This window comes from Pleurodeles waltl, chromosome 4_1 (assembly GCF_031143425.1).
Source record: "Pleurodeles waltl isolate 20211129_DDA chromosome 4_1, aPleWal1.hap1.20221129, whole genome shotgun sequence".
Taxonomy (NCBI): domain Eukaryota; kingdom Metazoa; phylum Chordata; class Amphibia; order Caudata; family Salamandridae; genus Pleurodeles; species Pleurodeles waltl.
In genome coordinates this window covers 535,566,697-535,586,106 of record NC_090442.1, presented here as the reverse complement: position 1 = coordinate 535,586,106, position 19,410 = coordinate 535,566,697, and the positions used below count along the sequence as shown (strand labels likewise).

The 19,410-nt window shown below is 44.7% G+C and overlaps 1 protein-coding gene across 14 annotated transcripts in view; it reads right to left on the bottom strand.

Annotated features, from left to right (window-relative positions):
* Nucleotides 1–19,410, bottom strand: part of ANKRD26 (ankyrin repeat domain containing 26) — an 829,339-nt gene that overhangs the window by 460,615 nt on the left and 349,314 nt on the right. For all 14 annotated transcript variants that reach the window (XM_069228894.1, XM_069228896.1, XM_069228898.1 and 11 more), the window contains one exon: nucleotides 1,018–1,231. In XM_069228894.1, the coding sequence (XP_069084995.1) occupies nucleotides 1,018–1,231 (214 nt within the window). The remainder of the gene's footprint in view (nucleotides 1–1,017; nucleotides 1,232–19,410) is intronic.

The window sequence follows — 19,410 nt, the reverse complement described above, 5'->3', positions numbered from 1 at the left end:
GCAGGCGAGAAACCAGTTGGGGCACCTTCGAACCCATTGGGCACAATGGTGCTCCAGAGGTGTGGGCTCACCCAAAGATAAAGTGCATAGTCTCAGAGAATTCATTAAATAGGTCGAGGGTCCTTCCGGCTCCAGGATATTCTAGGAGGTATGGAGTGCTCCCCCAGGCTCCGTGGTGGAATTGTGGGAGCGGGGCCTAGACTTGTGTTGTCGTTCTTGGGCCTCATTCGATGACTGGGACTGGCCAAAGTTAAAGAACACGTTGACTTCTTGCTCTTCTTCTTGTGGGACTTAACAGATGAAATTTGAGAAAGGAAGACCAATGTGAATGACTACATGAGCGCAGACCCCACCAAGACTACTGGCCCGAACTACCAGAGCGCAAAGAATTTTCCAGATCTAGTCTGATTCCTGGGGAATATTCTAAAGTATGAAGTGTCTATCAGATGGAAAGACTAAAAATCTGTAAGTTCGAAAGAAGACACCTACTGAGGAAAGCATTTTAATATTTTACACATCACTTGTTACGTATGGAATAATAAAGCTATAAAAATATAATGTTGTGGTTACCATTTAATAATTGCTATGTATGTGTTGTACCTGTTTGAAAATGCTTGAATCTGCATTTAAACACATCTGTTACCATTTCCCTTTGTTTAACCCTCCTTCTCCTGTGTTGACTTTAAGAAACAAATAGATAGCCATACACATAGTCTACAGGTAGAAATATAAGACAGTTATTCTGTAACTTTGTAGTGACAATTCTCCAATTATTATGAAGTTACCAAAGAAGATTGCAACATATTAAATTGTGTACGCCTGTTTGCGGACTACAATAAATATATATGAAGAAAATAAATCAAGGAAAGTTGTCGGAAACACCAAGTGATATGAAACACAAACTGCATGGAATGCCTACATTGACCAAAACCGTGTGTGCGAAAATCTCTTAAAATAATACAACTTCTTTCACGGAATTCAATTAGATGTTTAAATTATATAAAGATCAATTTATACCTGACACTATTTAGGTCACTTTCCCATTCAACTTTCTGATGTTCGAGTAATGACTTCAGATCTCTTGTTTCTTCAATAACCTTTTGCAACTCTTTCTTTTCGCTTTCAAGCTTCTTCACTTTTCCCAGTAGTAGTCCATAGCGACCATTTTCCTTTTCCATTAAACGTTCATATTCCTGTATTATGTTCTGAATTTTCAAGAGATTAACCGAATCTGAAAATCAAGATATATGGTGTACTCAAATGTATAGTTTAGCAGATATGTAAACAGCTCCAAAAAAGTCACACAAGTAAAAACATTCTACACATATTTAGGGATGATTATTAGCCATATGAAAACATTCCCCTCATGCATGTCCTTCTGAACTTCACATTTTTCCCTGGAACACTTAAAGTATATTGTGAAAGGGGCCTTCAACTTGATTTTAAAGTAAAGAATTATGTAATAATACCCCACAATGCAGTCCTGTATTGCTTTTAGGGATTTTATTTAAAGGAAAACAATTGCCCCACCAATCTATCATTATTACCAAAAAGAAAGACTTAGTTTAGCTGACATAATTCTTACTAGTTATGCTTTTCTGCCATACTCGGAACAGAAACCAATGACACCTAACAGGGGCCTATTTGTGTTGGGTTGCTTGTGCTCCAGTCCATGGCAGCAGTGGCCATGCACTTTAGGCTGAAATGACTCTTCTGGGGCAGTGCCAGGTCTGATTTGCATTTAGTTGGTTCAGTGAGCAAAAACAATGGATGGGAGCATGGCACAAACTAACAGCCAGTGGCTGAGATTACATCAAACGTTCAAAAATGTAATCGCTTTTGGTCTTTCTGATAGGAGGAATTGAGATGATTTAGATAATCCCATAAGTAAGCTTCCCAATCGTGCTGAGAAGCCTATGCTTAAGTTAACAGTAGGGTGAAAATTGGAAATGGAACACCCTTCAACGCCTAGGACTATAACTCTCCAATGTCAAGAGTTCAATACATGGCTGGGAATTGCAATCATTTTAGAATAACTGAATTCTATATAACAAAAGTTAAAGTTGCAGAATTCTTATCCAAAAACCAAAGACAACCTAAGGATGTCATTAAAATTAGGAGTCTAGAAACCAACATGTTGAAGTTACTGTGCCACTTGTACAATGTTGTACAACACGCTTTAAGAATACACTTACTCAGAATGTTGAAACGCCATCCCTACACATGACTTTTCCACTACTCCTATCAACTGTATTTTCTTAAATGGCGCAAGCCAAAACATTTTCAAATTGATAGAAATTCCTAGAGTGACAAGTCTTACAAGCAGTTCAAAAGAATCTTCAGAAAAGCAACAGCAGCCCAGGCCCTGACCTGCCAGCCAGTCAGCCATCGAGTTGCTGTTACAGATGAATGAATAAAGATGAGAGTAAGTCTCAGAAACAGATGATGGATAATACTCACCCTTGATTAGTATGTGGAAGTATGCATCTTTGAGTTCCACAGACATCATCCAGTCCCTGTCCAGCATGGCTGGAAGATCTGAGACATAGTGATCATGTTACAGACTCTACTAGGATAAACAGATGTAGGTCATAATTATCTAATACTTATACAATTATCTATTAGTACTTATACAATTATCTATTAGCCTGAGGACCTCTTTCATCTTGTGGTTAAGGATAATAATGTACTAGAGCTACGTTAATTGTTTCCAAAAGTCACGGTTTTCTGAATTTCTAAGAGTTCCTGAAAATAAATTGGCAATCTTGGACAATATGTAGGAGGGACTTGGGGAAGGGCATATGCACATATCCTTCTCTGATTACAGCAACTAGCCATTAATCTTTATTGCAGTAAACTTCAATACATTGTTGCCATTAGACCAGGCCAAAATAAGACCAAGTCATCCTTGAGACCCACAATCAAGCTCTTCCAGTCAGGACAGTAGTGCTTTGAAAACATATGCCCCAAATACCTATGTTGCAGCCTGGCAAATGTCAAGGACCAGTATTCTGCAAGCCAATGTGGATATAGTGACCTTAGCCCTGGTGTAATGGACCCTCAGACTTTCCCGGGCCTGCTTCATGGTCAGTGAGTACAGATCCTGATGCAGAGGACTACCCACCTCGACCGGGTCCCTCTTCTGCATATCATTTCCCTTCTTTATCCCTGAGGACCCAACAAAATATGATGTTCCTTGGTATGATCAATGTAAAAGCTTAATGTTCTTTTGGAATACAGTCAATGAAGACTCTCCTCTTCTTAAAAGGGGTGAAGGGGAGTGCAGAAAGCTGGCAGAGTGATGGATTGCCCATCTTGAAAGAGTCATGACTTTCAGCAAGAACGCCGTCCAAGTCCTCAGCACCAGCTTGTCCTTGAAAAGAGTGGTGTATGCTACTTGCACTAAAAGCGCCTGCAGTTCATTCATTCAGACAAGAGCAGCTGGCAGAAATGAGGAAGACCGTCTTGATAGTTTGGAGTCACAGTGAGCAACTGATTATCAGCTCAAAGGGTGTACACATGAGAAAAGTCCAGACAAAGTTAAGGTACCACTGTTGCATCACAAACTGCATGGGAGGGAACATAATTGTCAAACCTTTAATAAATCTCATTATAACATGTGATTTAAACAAGTTTAGTTTTTCCAATAAACATGGAATTGTCAGAGGACGGGCCAATTGCAAGGTATTCCTGGGCCACAGATAAAACAAACAAAAGGACATACAAAAGCTTTTCTTGTCAGCCCTACACACATCCTACCAAGCTATGTTTGTTCCAGCACCTAGCAATACTGATTTCGAGGAAGGGCCCTTGACAGCAAGGATGACATCCACCACCTCAGGTCGCAGATGAAACGCAGACAGTTGCCTTGGAAATCTGGATGATATCTCTCAAATTGTCTTGATGCTGGGCCCGCTGGAACTTCAGATTCCGTTGCAGAGCCATGTGTGCCACCTGGCATATCTGAAGAGGAGAATGCAAGAGGCTAAGATGCCAAGTAGCCTCAGTGCTTCCCTTACTGAGATCAAAGATAAAGGCTGAAACGTTGGGATCATTTCCTGATAGTCCTGAACTCTTTAAAGTGGACAGAAAGCCCTAAAATACACCGTGTCCACACGAGCTATAATAAATGGAAGCACTATATAGCAGAATCAGCCTTTTTACCAACATGGCAGGCCAATCAAAAGGTATATCAATTAGGAGACTCCTGAACATCACTAGCGCTCATTGCACACATACAGTGTTATGCACGCCACCCTTGATGACACTTTGCTGCATCCTGAATAGCCTGAGCCAAGGGGGCCTGAAACTTCTCCAAGAATGCCGGCAAGCTCTCTAGCCATGTCCCAAAGAGTGTGCATATAATGGCCTAAGAAGCAGACCACACTGACTGACCGAAATGTCAAGCTGGCGGAAGTGAACATCTGCATTCCAAATGCCTCAATCCTTCGCAACTCCACGTCCAGAGGGGTCATAATGAATGCATCAGGTATTGACCAGCGAATAAAGACAGAGGAATAAGTTCTTCTTCAGACTGAAAAGACCTCAAACCTTATAGCTCCTACCCTCAGCACTATTCAAAGAAACATACAAAAAAGACAATGTTTGAGGAATGCATTTTTGTTATCTTTAATGGTGGAAGCTTGGACCACCAAACTTTCAGGAGTCAGGTGCTGGGCAATAAAATCTGGGTCACCTGGTGCCGGTCTATAGTGCCTGGCCACCTCTCTGTTAACAGCTTGGCAAGAGTGGGACTTCACCCAGGTAGCCATAAGGGTGTCAGTCAGAGTTTAATTAAGTGGGAGTATGGGGCTCAGATGAAGCTTGTCCTGTGTCCAAAACTTCAATAAGTACAAATGTTTTGACTTCCACTGAAGGTAGCTGCAGCTCCAGGACCACATCTGCACATCTAACTACCAAAGAAAAAATACACTCCCTCTGTAAGATGTGCAATCTGTGACATCAATCCTGTGTCCGGTTAGGTATGCACCACACTGACCTCTTGCAAGTCCATGTAAATGTCACAGTCAAAGTGTGAGGGTAATTCTAGTGTGGGGGTAATTAAGGCCCGTTTCATCATCAGACTAATCGGAATCTGAACAAAAAGGTGATAAAGCTTCCAAGGAAGGCCTTGCAGAAGAGGTAGAGTTGTGTCTGAATCGGACTATACTGGGGAATGGTGCACTGGAGTGTCAAGGCATGATCTTGGTCGGCATTGAAGGGGGACTAGGCTCCAGGTCCGACACCAAATTCAGTAGAGGCTCGACCCTCTGGCAACATCTGCACCGGTAAAGCAAGGGTCAGCACAAATGTTGGAGCCTGAATGGAAGTCAGAACAGGAGTAAGTATAAAACACAAGGGGAGTTCTGGAAGCACATATGGTGCTAAGGGAAAAACTGTCAGATGGGGACCACTGCAGATACTTGGGGTCTGAAGGCATGCCAGAGGGAGCCAGAAGAGTGTCAAAAATAAGCAGCAGGCCCTCATTATAGGTCTTGACCTGCTGTGGCATCACCTATTGCCGGGGAAGCAACTGGACCTGTTGCGGATCTGCGCTGCGAGCAGGGATCAGGAGTGACAGAGGCTGGCACCCTGATGCCCTCCTGACTTCTCTTTGGACAGAGACTGGGAGGATGAGGTTGACTCACGCTGTGAGTTCTTGTGTTTCTTCTTTGCCTTGACTTACCAGATGACCGCAATGATTATCTGTCACGGGAACAACCTTCATAACAGGAACTAATCCCGACTTTTGACTTCGAATAGGAGTAGAACTTGCGCAAGATCTGAGACCTCTTTCTGTGTTCGGACAAGTGTAGCTACACCTCCAAAATCCCGGACAATGCATCACATAATTTGGATTCGTGCCCAGAGCCAACATACCAGAGGCAGACCTCGTGCAGGCCTGACACCAACATTGGTTTCTGACAGTCATGACAGAGTTTGAACCTTGTAGTCTTAAGTGGCAAGATCGTTTCATTGCACACTAGAAAATAACTTCGAAAGAATTTGTCAACTGCCTAAAGGGAGTGCTGTTCTGGATCTGCATACACGGGTGCTGAAAGTTAGGAACTAGGGTGGTGCTTATATGCAAGAGGGAAAAAAGTCAGAGCAGATGCGCACTGTGCCACCTAGTGGTGGACAGAAGCACTGCTGTGAAAATGTCCAGATCCAGTCTGAAGCCTGGGGGATATTCAACAAGTCAGGAGTCTGAGGTTAGAAGTATACCTAAGAATTAATACTGCCTGCAGTTGAAACCAAAGCATTACATTCCTGAAAGCCTATTAGTGCAGACATTTAGGAATAAAATGAATAGGAATGATTCCTTCAACCTCCCCTCGACCCCCCTGACGGGGAATTGAAATGTACTGACATCAATGGCAAAAAGATGTTTTTGTCAGCTGGCTTTGCCCTACGCTCCTTGAACATGGAGTGCCTTCCACCCAGGTATACCATACATTGTGGTACATGGTCTGCAAGATCTTGTGAGCAGCCCAGAAAACCTTTGAGGGATGACTTATCAAAACAATTCAGGATAGACAGGATGCAGTGAAATATGTACTATGAACTGGCCTGGACACCGCCAGCTGCATAAGTTGTGCATTAGCACCAGAGGTGTGCTTGGGCATCATGCTTGGATGGCAGCAACTGCATTTTCTGACACCCAGGCAACTCTCATGGACAGGTCCTTTGATGGTTTTGGGCTTTTCATGGAAAAGGTTGATTCGGTGCTTGAGCAACTCACAAATAGTCACACCACAGCATGAACCATGGAATGTTTATCAGCAGCCCACAAATTCCACAAATAGCACACAAAGTTTAGGGGCTAATCAATAGGCCTAGCATACTGGCAGGACTAACTTTCTCAGCTCAGGCAGCAACTAATCCTGCAGTTTTGAGGGAGAGGAAGCGGTAGAAGGTGAAAAAGAACTTATAAAAACATGGGCAACAATCACCTGTGTTCTCCTACCCTGCCACAGCAGTCATAAGACACTTTAATTTGCCATCTCAGATGGATAACCATCTGACAGGAGTTAGTATCAGATATTTCCTCTCCGGCTGGAAATCCATCACAAAAGACTGCTGGGTTTTATAAATTGTTCAAAAGGGCTACTCCCTGCCTTTCAGTTCGGCCCTGGCCCATATTGCCACAACACCAGGACAAAGTTTGGCAGAACTTTCCACAATCTTAACGCAGAATTGTAACCACTTGATGACCAAGGATATCATCAAATGGGTGCCGAACTGAAAGAGAGGCTCTGAGATGCTACTCTTGCTACCTTCTCAGGTCTGTACAGACCACTGAATGTCTTTCTGGGAACAGACACGTTTAAAATGTTCACACTGGCTCAGATTTGTCTCTGCCCTGGATCCTGGCTGGTGTCTTTGTACTTGCAGAACACGTTTTGTCATATACCTGTTCTGCAGTACCACAGACACTACAGTTTGCACTGCGTGTGGAACTATTCACATTTACCGTGCCAACCATTGGCCTTAATTCGCCCCCTCGGGTTTTCATGAAAGTGATGCCTCATGTTCAGAGGTTGAGGATAAATGTGTCCCCACATACCTTGACAACTGCTTACTACAGTCAGTCCCAGACCACCTCTGGAAGATGGGTGCCGTCCTGTCTTCCCTAGGGTTTTCTTTCAGTGAGCCAAAGATCCAGCTGAGCCGAGGCAAAAGATTACCTTAATAATGTCATTTTCAACAGTGTCGTTCAACTAAGTTCCGCAATAATAGAGAGAACAAGATGTTTAGGATATGACCTCAATGTTTCTCTGTCCTGGATCTCGGCGAGGATGATTCTCAGGTTTCTTGAACTACTAGTCTTGTGCACCTTTCTTGTCCCGTAATATGTACCTTCATATGGTGTTCACATGCAAGCCTTCAGGTTTCTGAGAGCCCAACACAGGGGCAAACCTGTCTAACCCAATCCAGATCTCATAATGAGGTGGCACGATACTTGCTGTGGAGGCAGATTAACATCAACCTAACCTAGTGCAGGCAACTTCATCTCTAATAACTAGTGGTGGTGATGGAGTACAGTTGTTGGGTTGGGGGGGGCATCTGGGACAGACAGATATCAATCAGTTGGAGCTTTGAGAAATCTGGCTGGCCATGAAAGCTTCCTACTGAGCATTTAGAGGAGGATAGTGCAGGTCCTCTAGAGCAAAAAGACAGCCATGTAATACTGCAATAAGAAAGGCAGAGTTGTATCCAGGATCTTTTGTCAAGAGGCCTTCTGCCTTTGGAAGTGGCTGAATCAGTAGCACATTTTTCTGATAAGCAGCCACCAACAGAGACTCTAAATGCCAGAGCAGACGAGTTGAGCAGGCATCAGCTGAGGAACCATGTATGACAGCCTTATGCCGAGGTTGCACCAAGAGTCCGCGAACAGTGGTCTATGCCCTGGATAGATCTGTTTGGCACTTCTGAGAACGAGCAATATCAAAGCTATTGCATACTGGGGTAGAAAAGTTGATGGGGTACCTAATCTGCTTGTGATGGATTAAGGGTCTTCTGTGTATGTTCCCATCGCTGCATCTCCTACAACAAGTACTGAGGAGTGTAAAAAAAAGGACTGAGCACCAGTTATTTTAACTTCCATGGGCTGGGCCAGGATCTTGAGCATGAACATTTGTCCCTCACTCAGGATACCTTATCAGAAATTCCTCCTGTCCCAGCAACAGAGATGCCTGCACTCAAAACTCTGCAAACTACCCCTACATACATTGAGATAAAGTGGCAACAACAGACCTTAAATGGCTGTGAGGTAATGGATGTCATTCTTGTTGCTAGTCGTCCCTTGACAAAATCTATTTAAGCTGGACAATATGGGAAGCTTACGACCAAATGTGGGAACGGCCATCTTCATACCCTCAGGTCCAACTTTCTGATGTATTGTTTGTGTTGCTGTTAGTCCAGCAAGGTCTTGCAGTGGGCAGAGTTAAGGTTACATGTTGGCTATTTCATACTTTTTAAGTTTGCCCAATCAAATTCTCTTTTATCTCTGTTTTTGAGGAGTTTCCTGGATGGTCTGACTCACATCTTTTCCCGAAATCCTTTGTCATAACACACTGGGACCTCAAATTAGTCCTCAAGTTCCTGATGTGCACAACATTTTAGCCAGTGCATAGTTGTTCTTTATGACTTCTGATAATCAAAACAGTCTTTCTCATTGTGATCTCTTCTGCAATTCGCATGAGTGCACCGCGGAACTTGTCAGTACAAACTTCCTATACCATTTTCTTTTCAGAGAAACTGGTGCAAAATACACAGGCTGCCTTCCAGCCAAAGGTTGTGTGTTCTTTTTATATTGGACAGTCAGTCACCCTACAGGACTTCTTTGCTCCAAACATGCCCTGAAAGAGAAGAAAAGATTTCAACAACTTGACCCCAAGACAGCTTTTGGTTTGAACACTTATTGCACAAGAGGAACAAGTTACTTAACTTCGGTAACAATCTTTCAGGTGAATACTCTAACTGGAAAATTGTCATCTTGAGATTCTTTCCCAGGCGTAAGGCTGGATCTAAAAATTACAAAGTAGAACTCCTCCATGCTGGAAGGTGGAGTTGCCCAGCTCCGTACAGACATTTTTCCTTTCCATAAGTGACGAACGGAATCACATATAAGCATCACCCATGTGCACTGATGTCAGTTGCTTTCTTTGGCTGTCTGTACTCTAGGTGAAAAAGATTCCAGCTCAACCAGCTCATAGAACGGGAAGGAAGAAAGGTCAGTGAGGAATCTGCAGTTAGAGTATCCACCAAAAAGGTTGTTAACCAAGTTAAGTAAATTGTTCTTTTGATGGATACTTTGAACTGCAGATTCCTCACCCTGTGAACAGATACCATAGATACTATAGCAGTACCCTCCCCACGTGGTGGGTCTGTGAACTAGCTCACATCAATATCTTCTGCAGGACTGAGCAGACAAAATGACCCTCTTGAAAAATCTAACAGTCTAGGCAGTAGTGATTCCTAAGCGCATGTAACGATACCCACAGATACCTAACAAAAATCCAGGGCAGGCACTCCACATTTCAACAAAGTGGTAAAAGCCTCAGCGCTGGTAGAGGGAGCTGCTTCTTAGCCAGTGGGCAGTATATCTTTATGAAGAGCACAAACAATTGGGAAATGGTCTGCTTTTGCACTGCCTTAATATTTTTTGCTTGGAGAAACTCAGGAGGAGATGATTGTCCACCTAATATTCTTTGGTGCGATCTATGTAAAAACGTAGTGTCCTTTTAGTTTCCAAATGATTGCGTCTTTCAACCACCTTTCAAGGATGAACAGTAGTAAAGCATGTTAGGAGGGTGCAGCCTGCAGGCATGAAACAGAGTGATTACTTTCTGGAGGAAAGAAGCTCACGTCATCAACACCAACGTTTCTGGGAAGAATGTTGTTTAAGACCAGTTGGCAGAAGGAGCATGTAGCTTGCTCACATACCTAGCCATTGTTATGGTGATGAGAAAGATTGTTTTTAATGTCTAAAATCTTAATGGACAACTGTGCAGCACTTCATAAGGGGTGCACATCAAAAAAGTGAGAACTACATTTCAAGTCCCACTGTAGCATCACAAAGGATTTTGGTGGTACCAGATATTACAAACTTTTCACAATTTCAAAAATCTCACCACAACAGGCAATTTAAGTAAAGAGTGATTCAGCAACTGCAAAAAAAGTAGTAAGAGCTGACAAATAGCCTTTTACAGTTTCCACTGCAAGTCCCATGCAGGGCCTGGGTGAAAATAAGAGCAAAATTTCAGACAACTTCAATTGCAGTGGGTCAATTTGGAGGGTGCTGCGTCAAGCCATAAAATTGCACCAATTTTGTAGAGGGATGCCTTGAGGCCAAGATGACATCAACAATCTTAGGAGGAAGGGCAGATGAGGTCTGCTGCCACTCAATCGCCAAGTATAAAGATGAAAACTGTGCGTACCCGGGTGTAGTACCCTGCACTTCTGCTGTGATAACACAGGCTCCTGAATCAGAAGCTTGATATGAAGACAGATGCTCATGCCTAGGAGTTCTGGTAAAATCTTCTTCTGGCCCAATATTTTGCCACTAGGATGACCTAAGCACAGATCTTCAGAACTCTGGGCAGGAGAGGTCATGGTGGGAAGGCATACAGAAGTACTCAGCCCCGGGCTATGCGGAATGCATAAGCGTAAAAAAGTGCAAAGATTGCATATTCTCTGCTGTGGCAAAAAGATCGAGCCAGGTTCTGCTCATTGATGTAAGGATGCCCCATGCCACCTCCAGGTGTAATTGCCATTCTGGTCTGCTCAGCATAAACGGCTGTTTGTCCACCCTCACATTTAGAGATCTTGCAAGGTGATTCACCACATGAGAAATTCTTTGGCAGCCCAGTGGTTTTTAGAGGTGTAGACCCTCCTGGCACATGACCTGACCTGCTTGTTGCAGTACCACAGGATACTGGTGTTGTCCGTAAGTTCCTGCACCAGCCTTTCCATGATGGTTGCAGGAGCGCCATCAGCATTAAGTGGATCACCCTCAGCTCCAACAAACTGATGTGTAAACAAGCTACTGCTGAAGATTAAAGACCTCTGACCACCTTTCTCAGATGCCCTTCACAGTCCAGAAAAGAAGCAACAATCACCACTGTTAAATTTGGATGAGGTGACAAGAGGGGTCTGTCACCTACACAATCACTGAACAGCAGCCACCACTGTGGGTCTTTTGCGGGTCGCCTCTAAAATGTGGGTTCAATCAGACAGATTCTCTTGATGCTGTGCCCACTAGGACTTCAAGTCCCCCTGCAGAGTCTGCACAGCCTTTAGGCATGTTTCACCAACAGGATGTCAGTCCATTTCTACACAGCCAAAGTCCTGGAAAAAGCCATCTACAAGCAAATTTCCGACCATGCTGCAAAACACCAGCTTCTTGACACCACACAATTAGGATTCAGACCAAACCAAAGCATGGAAACTGCACTTAACAGATGAAATCTGGATGATCCTCAGAAGGGGGAACAGCATCCCTCATCCCTCTAGACCTGCCACCAGCCTTCAACACCTCCTCCCACCCCATCCTAATCCAACAGCTCAACGAAGCAGTCATCCAGGTACTCACCTTTGAAAGGTTCTTTTTCTTCCTCACTGGAAGAACCCAAATCAACAACATTCACCCCAACCCCCATTCCTCTGAAGCACAAGAACTTATTTGCAGAGTCCCGCAGGGGTCTTTGCTCAGTCCAGCACTCTTCAGCATCTACATGGTGCTGCTGAGATACACAATATACACTCACAACATAAATATCCTAACTTTCGCCGACAACAAGCAACTTATACTGTCCCTCTTGGACAAAACAACCAACACCCGGAACAAAATCACTGCATGCATGACAGAAGCAGCCACCTGGATGAAATCCAATTGGCTTAAATTGAACTAAGACAAGGCCCAGGTGGTAGTCTCCGGGAAGAATGCATTACCATGGGACTACCCCTGGTGGCCCACAGAACGCGGACGCAACTGCATGCCCAGCTCGTAAGTGAGGAACCTCCCAATCATCACTGACAACAAACTGGACATGACCGCCGAAGTTAACACAGTGGACTCAGTCTGCTTCAACACATTAAGAAAATAACTCTTCAGATGGCTACCAGACAACACCAGGATCAAACTAAGCCCTCATCACCAGCAGACTAGACTATGGAAACACTCTCTACACTGGGATTACCAACCAGGTTACAAGAAGACTGCAGACTGTCCAAAATGGAGCAGCCAGGCTTGTCCTCAACCTCCTAGGCCGAGCCCACATTACACCACACCTTAGGGTACTCCACTGGTTCCTGATATACAAGAAACATGCTTTAGACTCCTCACCCACACCTGCAAAGCTGTCCACAACACTGGCCCTGCCTACCTGAACATTCACATTCACTTCCACCAAACTTTCATACACCTCCCCTCTGCCAGTCTCTGACCAGCACACACCCCTGCATACACAAACGCAGAGCGTGGCCACACTTTCTCATACCTGGTTCTTAAAGCCTGGAACGACCTCCCATAACACATCAGAGCCTCCTCCCCTCTTCTTGACTTTTGCAAGAAGCTAAAGACCTGGCTTTTTGAGTAAGTGCCACGGCTGGTCTCACACACCTGCTACAGAGCACCAGGGTACCCTCATAGGTGATCTAATAAAGATCAAAGAATTCCATCATTTGTCAGCACCAGGAAGTTGCAGGAGTAACACCCAGCTCCTACTTTGGATGCCAGAACCTTACCTATGACCCCTTTCGTCAAAGGGCCTGCACTTTCTGCTGCAAGGAGGACAGGTAGTCCTCCATCAGCCAACATGAGTGTGGAAGGTGCAACAGGGTGAAAAGAAATGGGAGGGTGTAGCCCTGAGAGACAATTTGAAGGACCCATTTGTCATGATGGGTGTGATGGCTTACCACTCTTGGAGGATAGAGTGGATCCTGACTCCGACAGGGTGGCTGTGTCCAGGAAGTACAAGTTACTTACTTTCTGTAACAATATTTCTGGTAGAGACATAGTTTAATTGCAGATTCCTTACCTTTGAATTCCCCCAGGCGTCAGACTGGATCTGGAGATTTTTCTTCGACCAGTACCTCTGTGCGTCGTCTGGTGCTGTCAGTCGTGTCCGTGGGCGTCGTTGGCATCTTGTCTACATGAGGACATCGTGGTCGTATATAGGTGCCACCCCAGCACGCTGACGTCAGATTCTTTTCACGACTTTCCACGCCAGTAGTGCAGAGCCATGAAGAACACAGAGGGGTGCGCCAAAACTAGGGCCCCTACAGGGAAGTTCCTGTCCATAGAAATCAGTTTGCAGTGCGGGGAGAATGGGCGGGTCGGTAAGAAATCTGCATCTAGAATATGTCTCTACCAGATTTATCGTTACCGAAGGTAAGTAACTTGTACATCTGATAGATTCTTCTAGTTGCAGATTCCTTACCTTTGAATAGATCCCTGAGCAATACCATCCCCGGTGGTGGGCTGCGAGCCAAGATCACACCAAGAAGTCCTGCAGGACCGAGCGGCCAAAGCAGCCATCCCTGCGGACTGGACTACCCAGGCAGTAGTGTTTGGTAAAAGTGTGCAGGGATGCCCACGTTGCTGCCTGACAGATGTCCAGGACTGGAACGCCCTGTGCTAGCAGCAGTAGGCCTGGTGGAGTGGGCTCACAAACCTTCAGGAGGTTGCTTCTTAGCCAGAGCGTAGCACATTTTGATGTATAAGAGCACCCATCTTGAAATGGTGCTCTTCTGCACCGTTTTTCCCTTCTTTGCACCCACATAACCCACAAAGAGTTGATCGTCCACCCAGAAATCCTTGGGACAATCAAGGTAGAATCCAAACACTCTTTTTGGGTCCAGGCAGTGGAGTCTCTCCTCTTCATGTGAGGGATGTGGGAGTGCATAAAAGGTAGGCAAAGTGATGGCCTGCCTGACATGGAAGGGTGTCACTACTTTAGGTAGAAAAGAAGCCGTTGTGCGAAGTACCACTTTGTGAGGGTGTATTGCCAGGAAAGGTGGTTTAGATGAGAGCCTGGAGCTCACTTACTCTGCGGGCAGAGGCGATGGCAACTAAGAAGACAGTGGCTCGAACAGGGCACACATAAGGTATGTTAATAATAGGCTCAGATCCCATTGCGGCATGATGAATGGGATAGGAGGAAAAAGATGTGTGAGGCCTTTGAGAAACCTCCCAACAATGGGAGATTTGAATAAAGAAGGTTGATCTGGTAACCTCAAGAAAGCAGAGAGATATCCCTTAAGGGTGCCCAGGGTGGAGCCCTGTTGGGCAAGAAGAATGTGAGAGAGAGGAGCAGATGGAGGATTGACAGATTTGCCGATGCCACAAATTTCTTCCAACAACAGGCGTATTCTGTTTTGGTTGAGGGGCGCCTGGCTGCCAAGATAACGTTACAGACTTCAGGTGGAAGGTCAAAAGACGTCAACTGTTGCCGCTCAATCTCCACGCAAGGAGGCGGAGGGTGGACAGGTTCGGATGGATGACCCTCCCCTGTTGCTGCAACAGAAGATCCTCCTGAAGAGGCAGTCTGATTGGAGGAGCTATGGCCATGCTCAAGAGCTTGGGATACCAGACTCTTCGTGCCCAGTCTGGAGCCACCAGGATTACTTGGGCCCGGTTTTGCCTATCTTCTTCAGAACTCTGGGCATAAGTGGTATGGGCGGAAAAGCATACAGGAGGACTGAATTCCACTCGTGACAAAAGGCGTTGCTGAGTGAGTGTCGCCTTGGAAACCTCAATGCGCAAAACAGCTGACACTGCATGTTCTTTACGGAGGTGAACAAGTCTAACCAAGGTTCTCCCCACTGAAGGAAGAGACCTTGTGCCACCTCTGGATGGAGACGCCATTCGGATCGACCACGCATCGTCGGCTGAGTTAGTCTGCCCTGGTATTCATGGAGCCCGCCAGGTGTTGAACCACCAGGGAAATGTCCTGATGTTCCAGCCAAGTCCAGAGGCGAAGAGCCTCTTGACAAAGGGTCCACGACCCCGCTCCGCCTTGTTTGTTGCAGTACCACATGGCGGTGGTGTTGTCTGTGAAGACCTGCACTGCTTTGTCTGTGAGGGAGGGAAGAAATGCTTTTAATGCTAGTCCAACCGCCTGGAGCTCCAGAAGACTCTCCCATGTGGCCGCCCCATCCATTACTGTAAGATCTGGTTGGGGAAAGGAAATGGATCTGCCTTTGACCCAATCCTGATTCGTCAACCACCACTGCAGGTCTCTGGCAGTTCCTTCCCAGATCTGGATCTTGTCGGAGAGATTCCCCTGATGCAGCACCCAATGAAACTTCAGGTCCCACTGCCAGAGCTTGCATATGCCATGTGGCCTTTTGAACTAGCAGGATGCAGGAGGCCATGAGGCCGAGCAGCCTCAGAGTCATTATCACCGAAATCCAGGATAGAGGCTGAAACATCAGTATCGTAGCCCAACTATCCTGGACTCGCTTTTCAGGAGGATACGCCCAAAACTGCACTGTATCCAGAACAGCTCCAATGAAAGGGAGCGTCTGAGAAGGAGTCAGCTGCGACTTCAGCACACTGATAGTGACCTATCTGGGTGCAGTCGTCACAGGCCTTGGAATTGTGCTTCAACACCAGGCACCACAGATCTGCTTTGTGAGGGTCTGTCACAGACATCTGTCTGCTACAATCGCTGCACGGCTTGAACCCTGTGGCCTGAGGAGGTTACACCTTTCCTTGCACACTGGAAAATTTTGTTGAAAAACAGGTCTTAAAAAGTCCAAGGAGTAGCTATGGATCCATATCGGAAGGTGCGGAAAAAAGCAATGGACATCAGCACACAAGGGTGGCGCTTATACAGGGAGTGCAGAATTATTAGGCAAATGAGTATTTTGACCACATCATCCTCTTTATGCATGTTGTCTTACTCCAAGCTGTATAGGCTCGAAAGCCTACTACCAATTAAGCATATTAGGTGATGTGCATCTCTGTAATGAGAAGGGGTGTGGTCTAATGACATCAACACCCTATATCAGGTGTGCATAATTATTAGGCAACTTCCTTACCTTTGGCAAAATGGGTCAAAAGAAGGACTTGACAGGCTCAGAAAAGTCAAAAATAGTGAGATATCTTGCAGAGGGATGCAGCACTCTTAAAATTGCAAAGCTTCTGAAGCGTGATCATCGAACAATCAAGCGTTTCATTCAAAATAGTCAACAGGGTCGCAAGAAGCATGTGGAAAAACCAAGGCGCAAAATAACTGCCCATGAACTGAGAAAAGTCAAGCGTGCAGCTGCCACGATGCCACTTGCCACCAGTTTGGCCATATTTCAGAGCTGCAACATCACTGGAGTGCCCAAAAGCACAAGGTGTGCAATACTCAGAGACATGGCCAAGGTAAGAAAGGCTGAAAGACGACCACCACTGAACAAGACACACAAGCTGAAACGTCAAGACTGAGCCAAGAAATATCTCAAGACTCATTTTTCTAAGGTTTTATGGACTGATGAAATGAGAGTGAGTCTTGATGGGCCAGATGGATGGGCCCGTGGCTGGATTGGTAAAGGGCAGAGAGCTCCAGTCCGACTCAGACGCCAGCAAGGTGGAGGTGGAGTACTGGTTTGGGCTGGTATCATCAAAGATGAGCTTGTGGGGCCTTTTCGGGTTGAGGATGGGGTCAAGCTCAACTCCCAGTCCTACTGCCAGTTCCTGGAAGACACCTTCTTCAAGCAGTGGTACAGGAAGGAGTCTGCATCCTTCAAGAAAAACATGATTTTCATGCAGGACAATGCTCCATCACACGCGTCCAAGTACTCCACAGCGTGGCTGGCAAGAAAGGGTATAAAAGAAGGAAATCTAATGACATGGCCTCCTTGTTCACCTGATCTGAACCCCATTGAGAACCTGTGGTCCATCATCAAATGTGAGATTTACAAGGAGGGAAAACAGTACACCTCTCTGAACAGTGTCTGGGAGGCTGTGGTTGCTGCTGCACGCAATGTTGATGGTGAACAGATCAAAACACTGACAGAATCCATGGATGGCAGGCTTTTGAGTGTCCTTGCAAAGAAAGGTGGCTATATTGGTCACTGATTTGTTTTTGTTTTGTTTTTGAATGTCAGAAATGTATATTTGTGAATGTTGAGATGTTATATTGGTTTCACTGGTAATTATAAATAATTGAAATGGGTATATATTTTTTTTTGTTAAGTTGCCTAATAATTATGCACAGTAATAGTCACCTGCACACACAGATATCCCCCTAACATAGCTAAAACTAAAAACAAACTAAAAACTACTTCAAAAAATATTCAGCTTTGATATTAATGAGTTTTTTGGGTTCATTGAGAACATGGTTGTTGTTCAATAATAAAATTAATCCTCAAAAATACAACTTGCCTAATAATTCTGCACTCCCTGTATATGGTTCCTCTCATCACTTCAGGAGTGGAAGACGTTAGTATGGAGCTGCATTAGGCCACCTACTGAAGCAAAGGAGTACTTGTCTAAAAGATTCTGTATCCAGTCTGATGCCTGGGGAATAGTACCAAGGAGATTAATCGACATTTAGAAGGCAAAGCATTGCAAATTAACAATCTGTAGAGGTGGACTATCCTCTACATATATATATTCTATGTTCTGTCGGTCAAAAAAAGAAGTCACCCCCTCCCCCAAGGTCTGTGGGCCCATTTAACAAGAGAGAAGGCTGCAACAACAGCACTGGCAAGGAGATATCTTATACATCTGTCAATCTGCAACATGGATGTTGGTGCAGGTGTTGGCCAAGCACTACTATCTTGAAGGTATGGTGTACAGAGAGGGCCATTTTGCCCACTTGATCCTGGAAAATGTCCTGGTTGGAGTCCACTTGTCAGACTCTCCATTTGGAAGTTTCTGCTCTGATGTCTATTATAAAAGTTAAGAATCTGTGGTAGCTATTAGAAAAGCAAGTTCAGTAACACTCTTGCTGGTGGATAAATAAATGCATAATTGACAATCTCCACTTCTCCATTCTGTATAGTCGACACTTGCATATTGTAAAAAGGTCTCAAGTTACAAAGACCCCCAACAATCTTTTGAGGGTGATCCACATCTAAGGGTGGGAAGGAGAAAAATTAAGAAACTCACGTTAGTGCGCAGGGTTGGCATCTATGTGTGTCACTGCTCTATTAATTTCAGAGTGGTATGAGGTTGCTATAGAGCCTCATGCACAAAAGTCATTGCTAGGAGATGATTATGTAACCAGACTGGCACACTTGATATTCCAAAGGTGAGGCATGTGCAGTAAGATGTGAGACTGCATCAGAAAGAGTGTTAACAAAAGTAAGTAACATGTTCTTCTTGTCCCCAAAACAGAGGTAACTACTTCATGGGGAGACCTCAAATCATCAGATGAGAATTGTAAATAAAAGGAGCAATCTTAATCTTGCTAGTGAGAAATGAATGTAGTTTCACCTAACTCCTCCCCTGAGAAAATGTGTTTACCTTCTGTGATATGGGTTTTAGAAAATGAGGAAAATGTCTTAATTTACATTCTCTAAAGACATTAAGAACCCTGTAAAAGTTTTAGTATACTTTCAAACTAATTTGCTCCTATCTTCCTATTATGCTTCTTATGCTCCTCATCATCGCCTTAAGTTTTTCGCTCACCACAAAGATACTCCTAATGCAAGTTCTGGATTCAAAGTGGGAAAGGATTTAAGTGGGAAAACCTTGCTCTCAAACCCATTGTGGTGGACCTGAAGCACTTTAGGATTGCAAATTACCTTTTTGAATTATCTGGTACAGACGCGCTGGTCTTAGATAACACCATTAACTGTGTAGCAGAACCATGAAAGTAGGACAGACCTCCAAAGTGAGGGATTTTCCCAGAGATCTATCAGTTTCTCTGCTGAATATGACTTGGAGGGAAATGTGAGAGATGA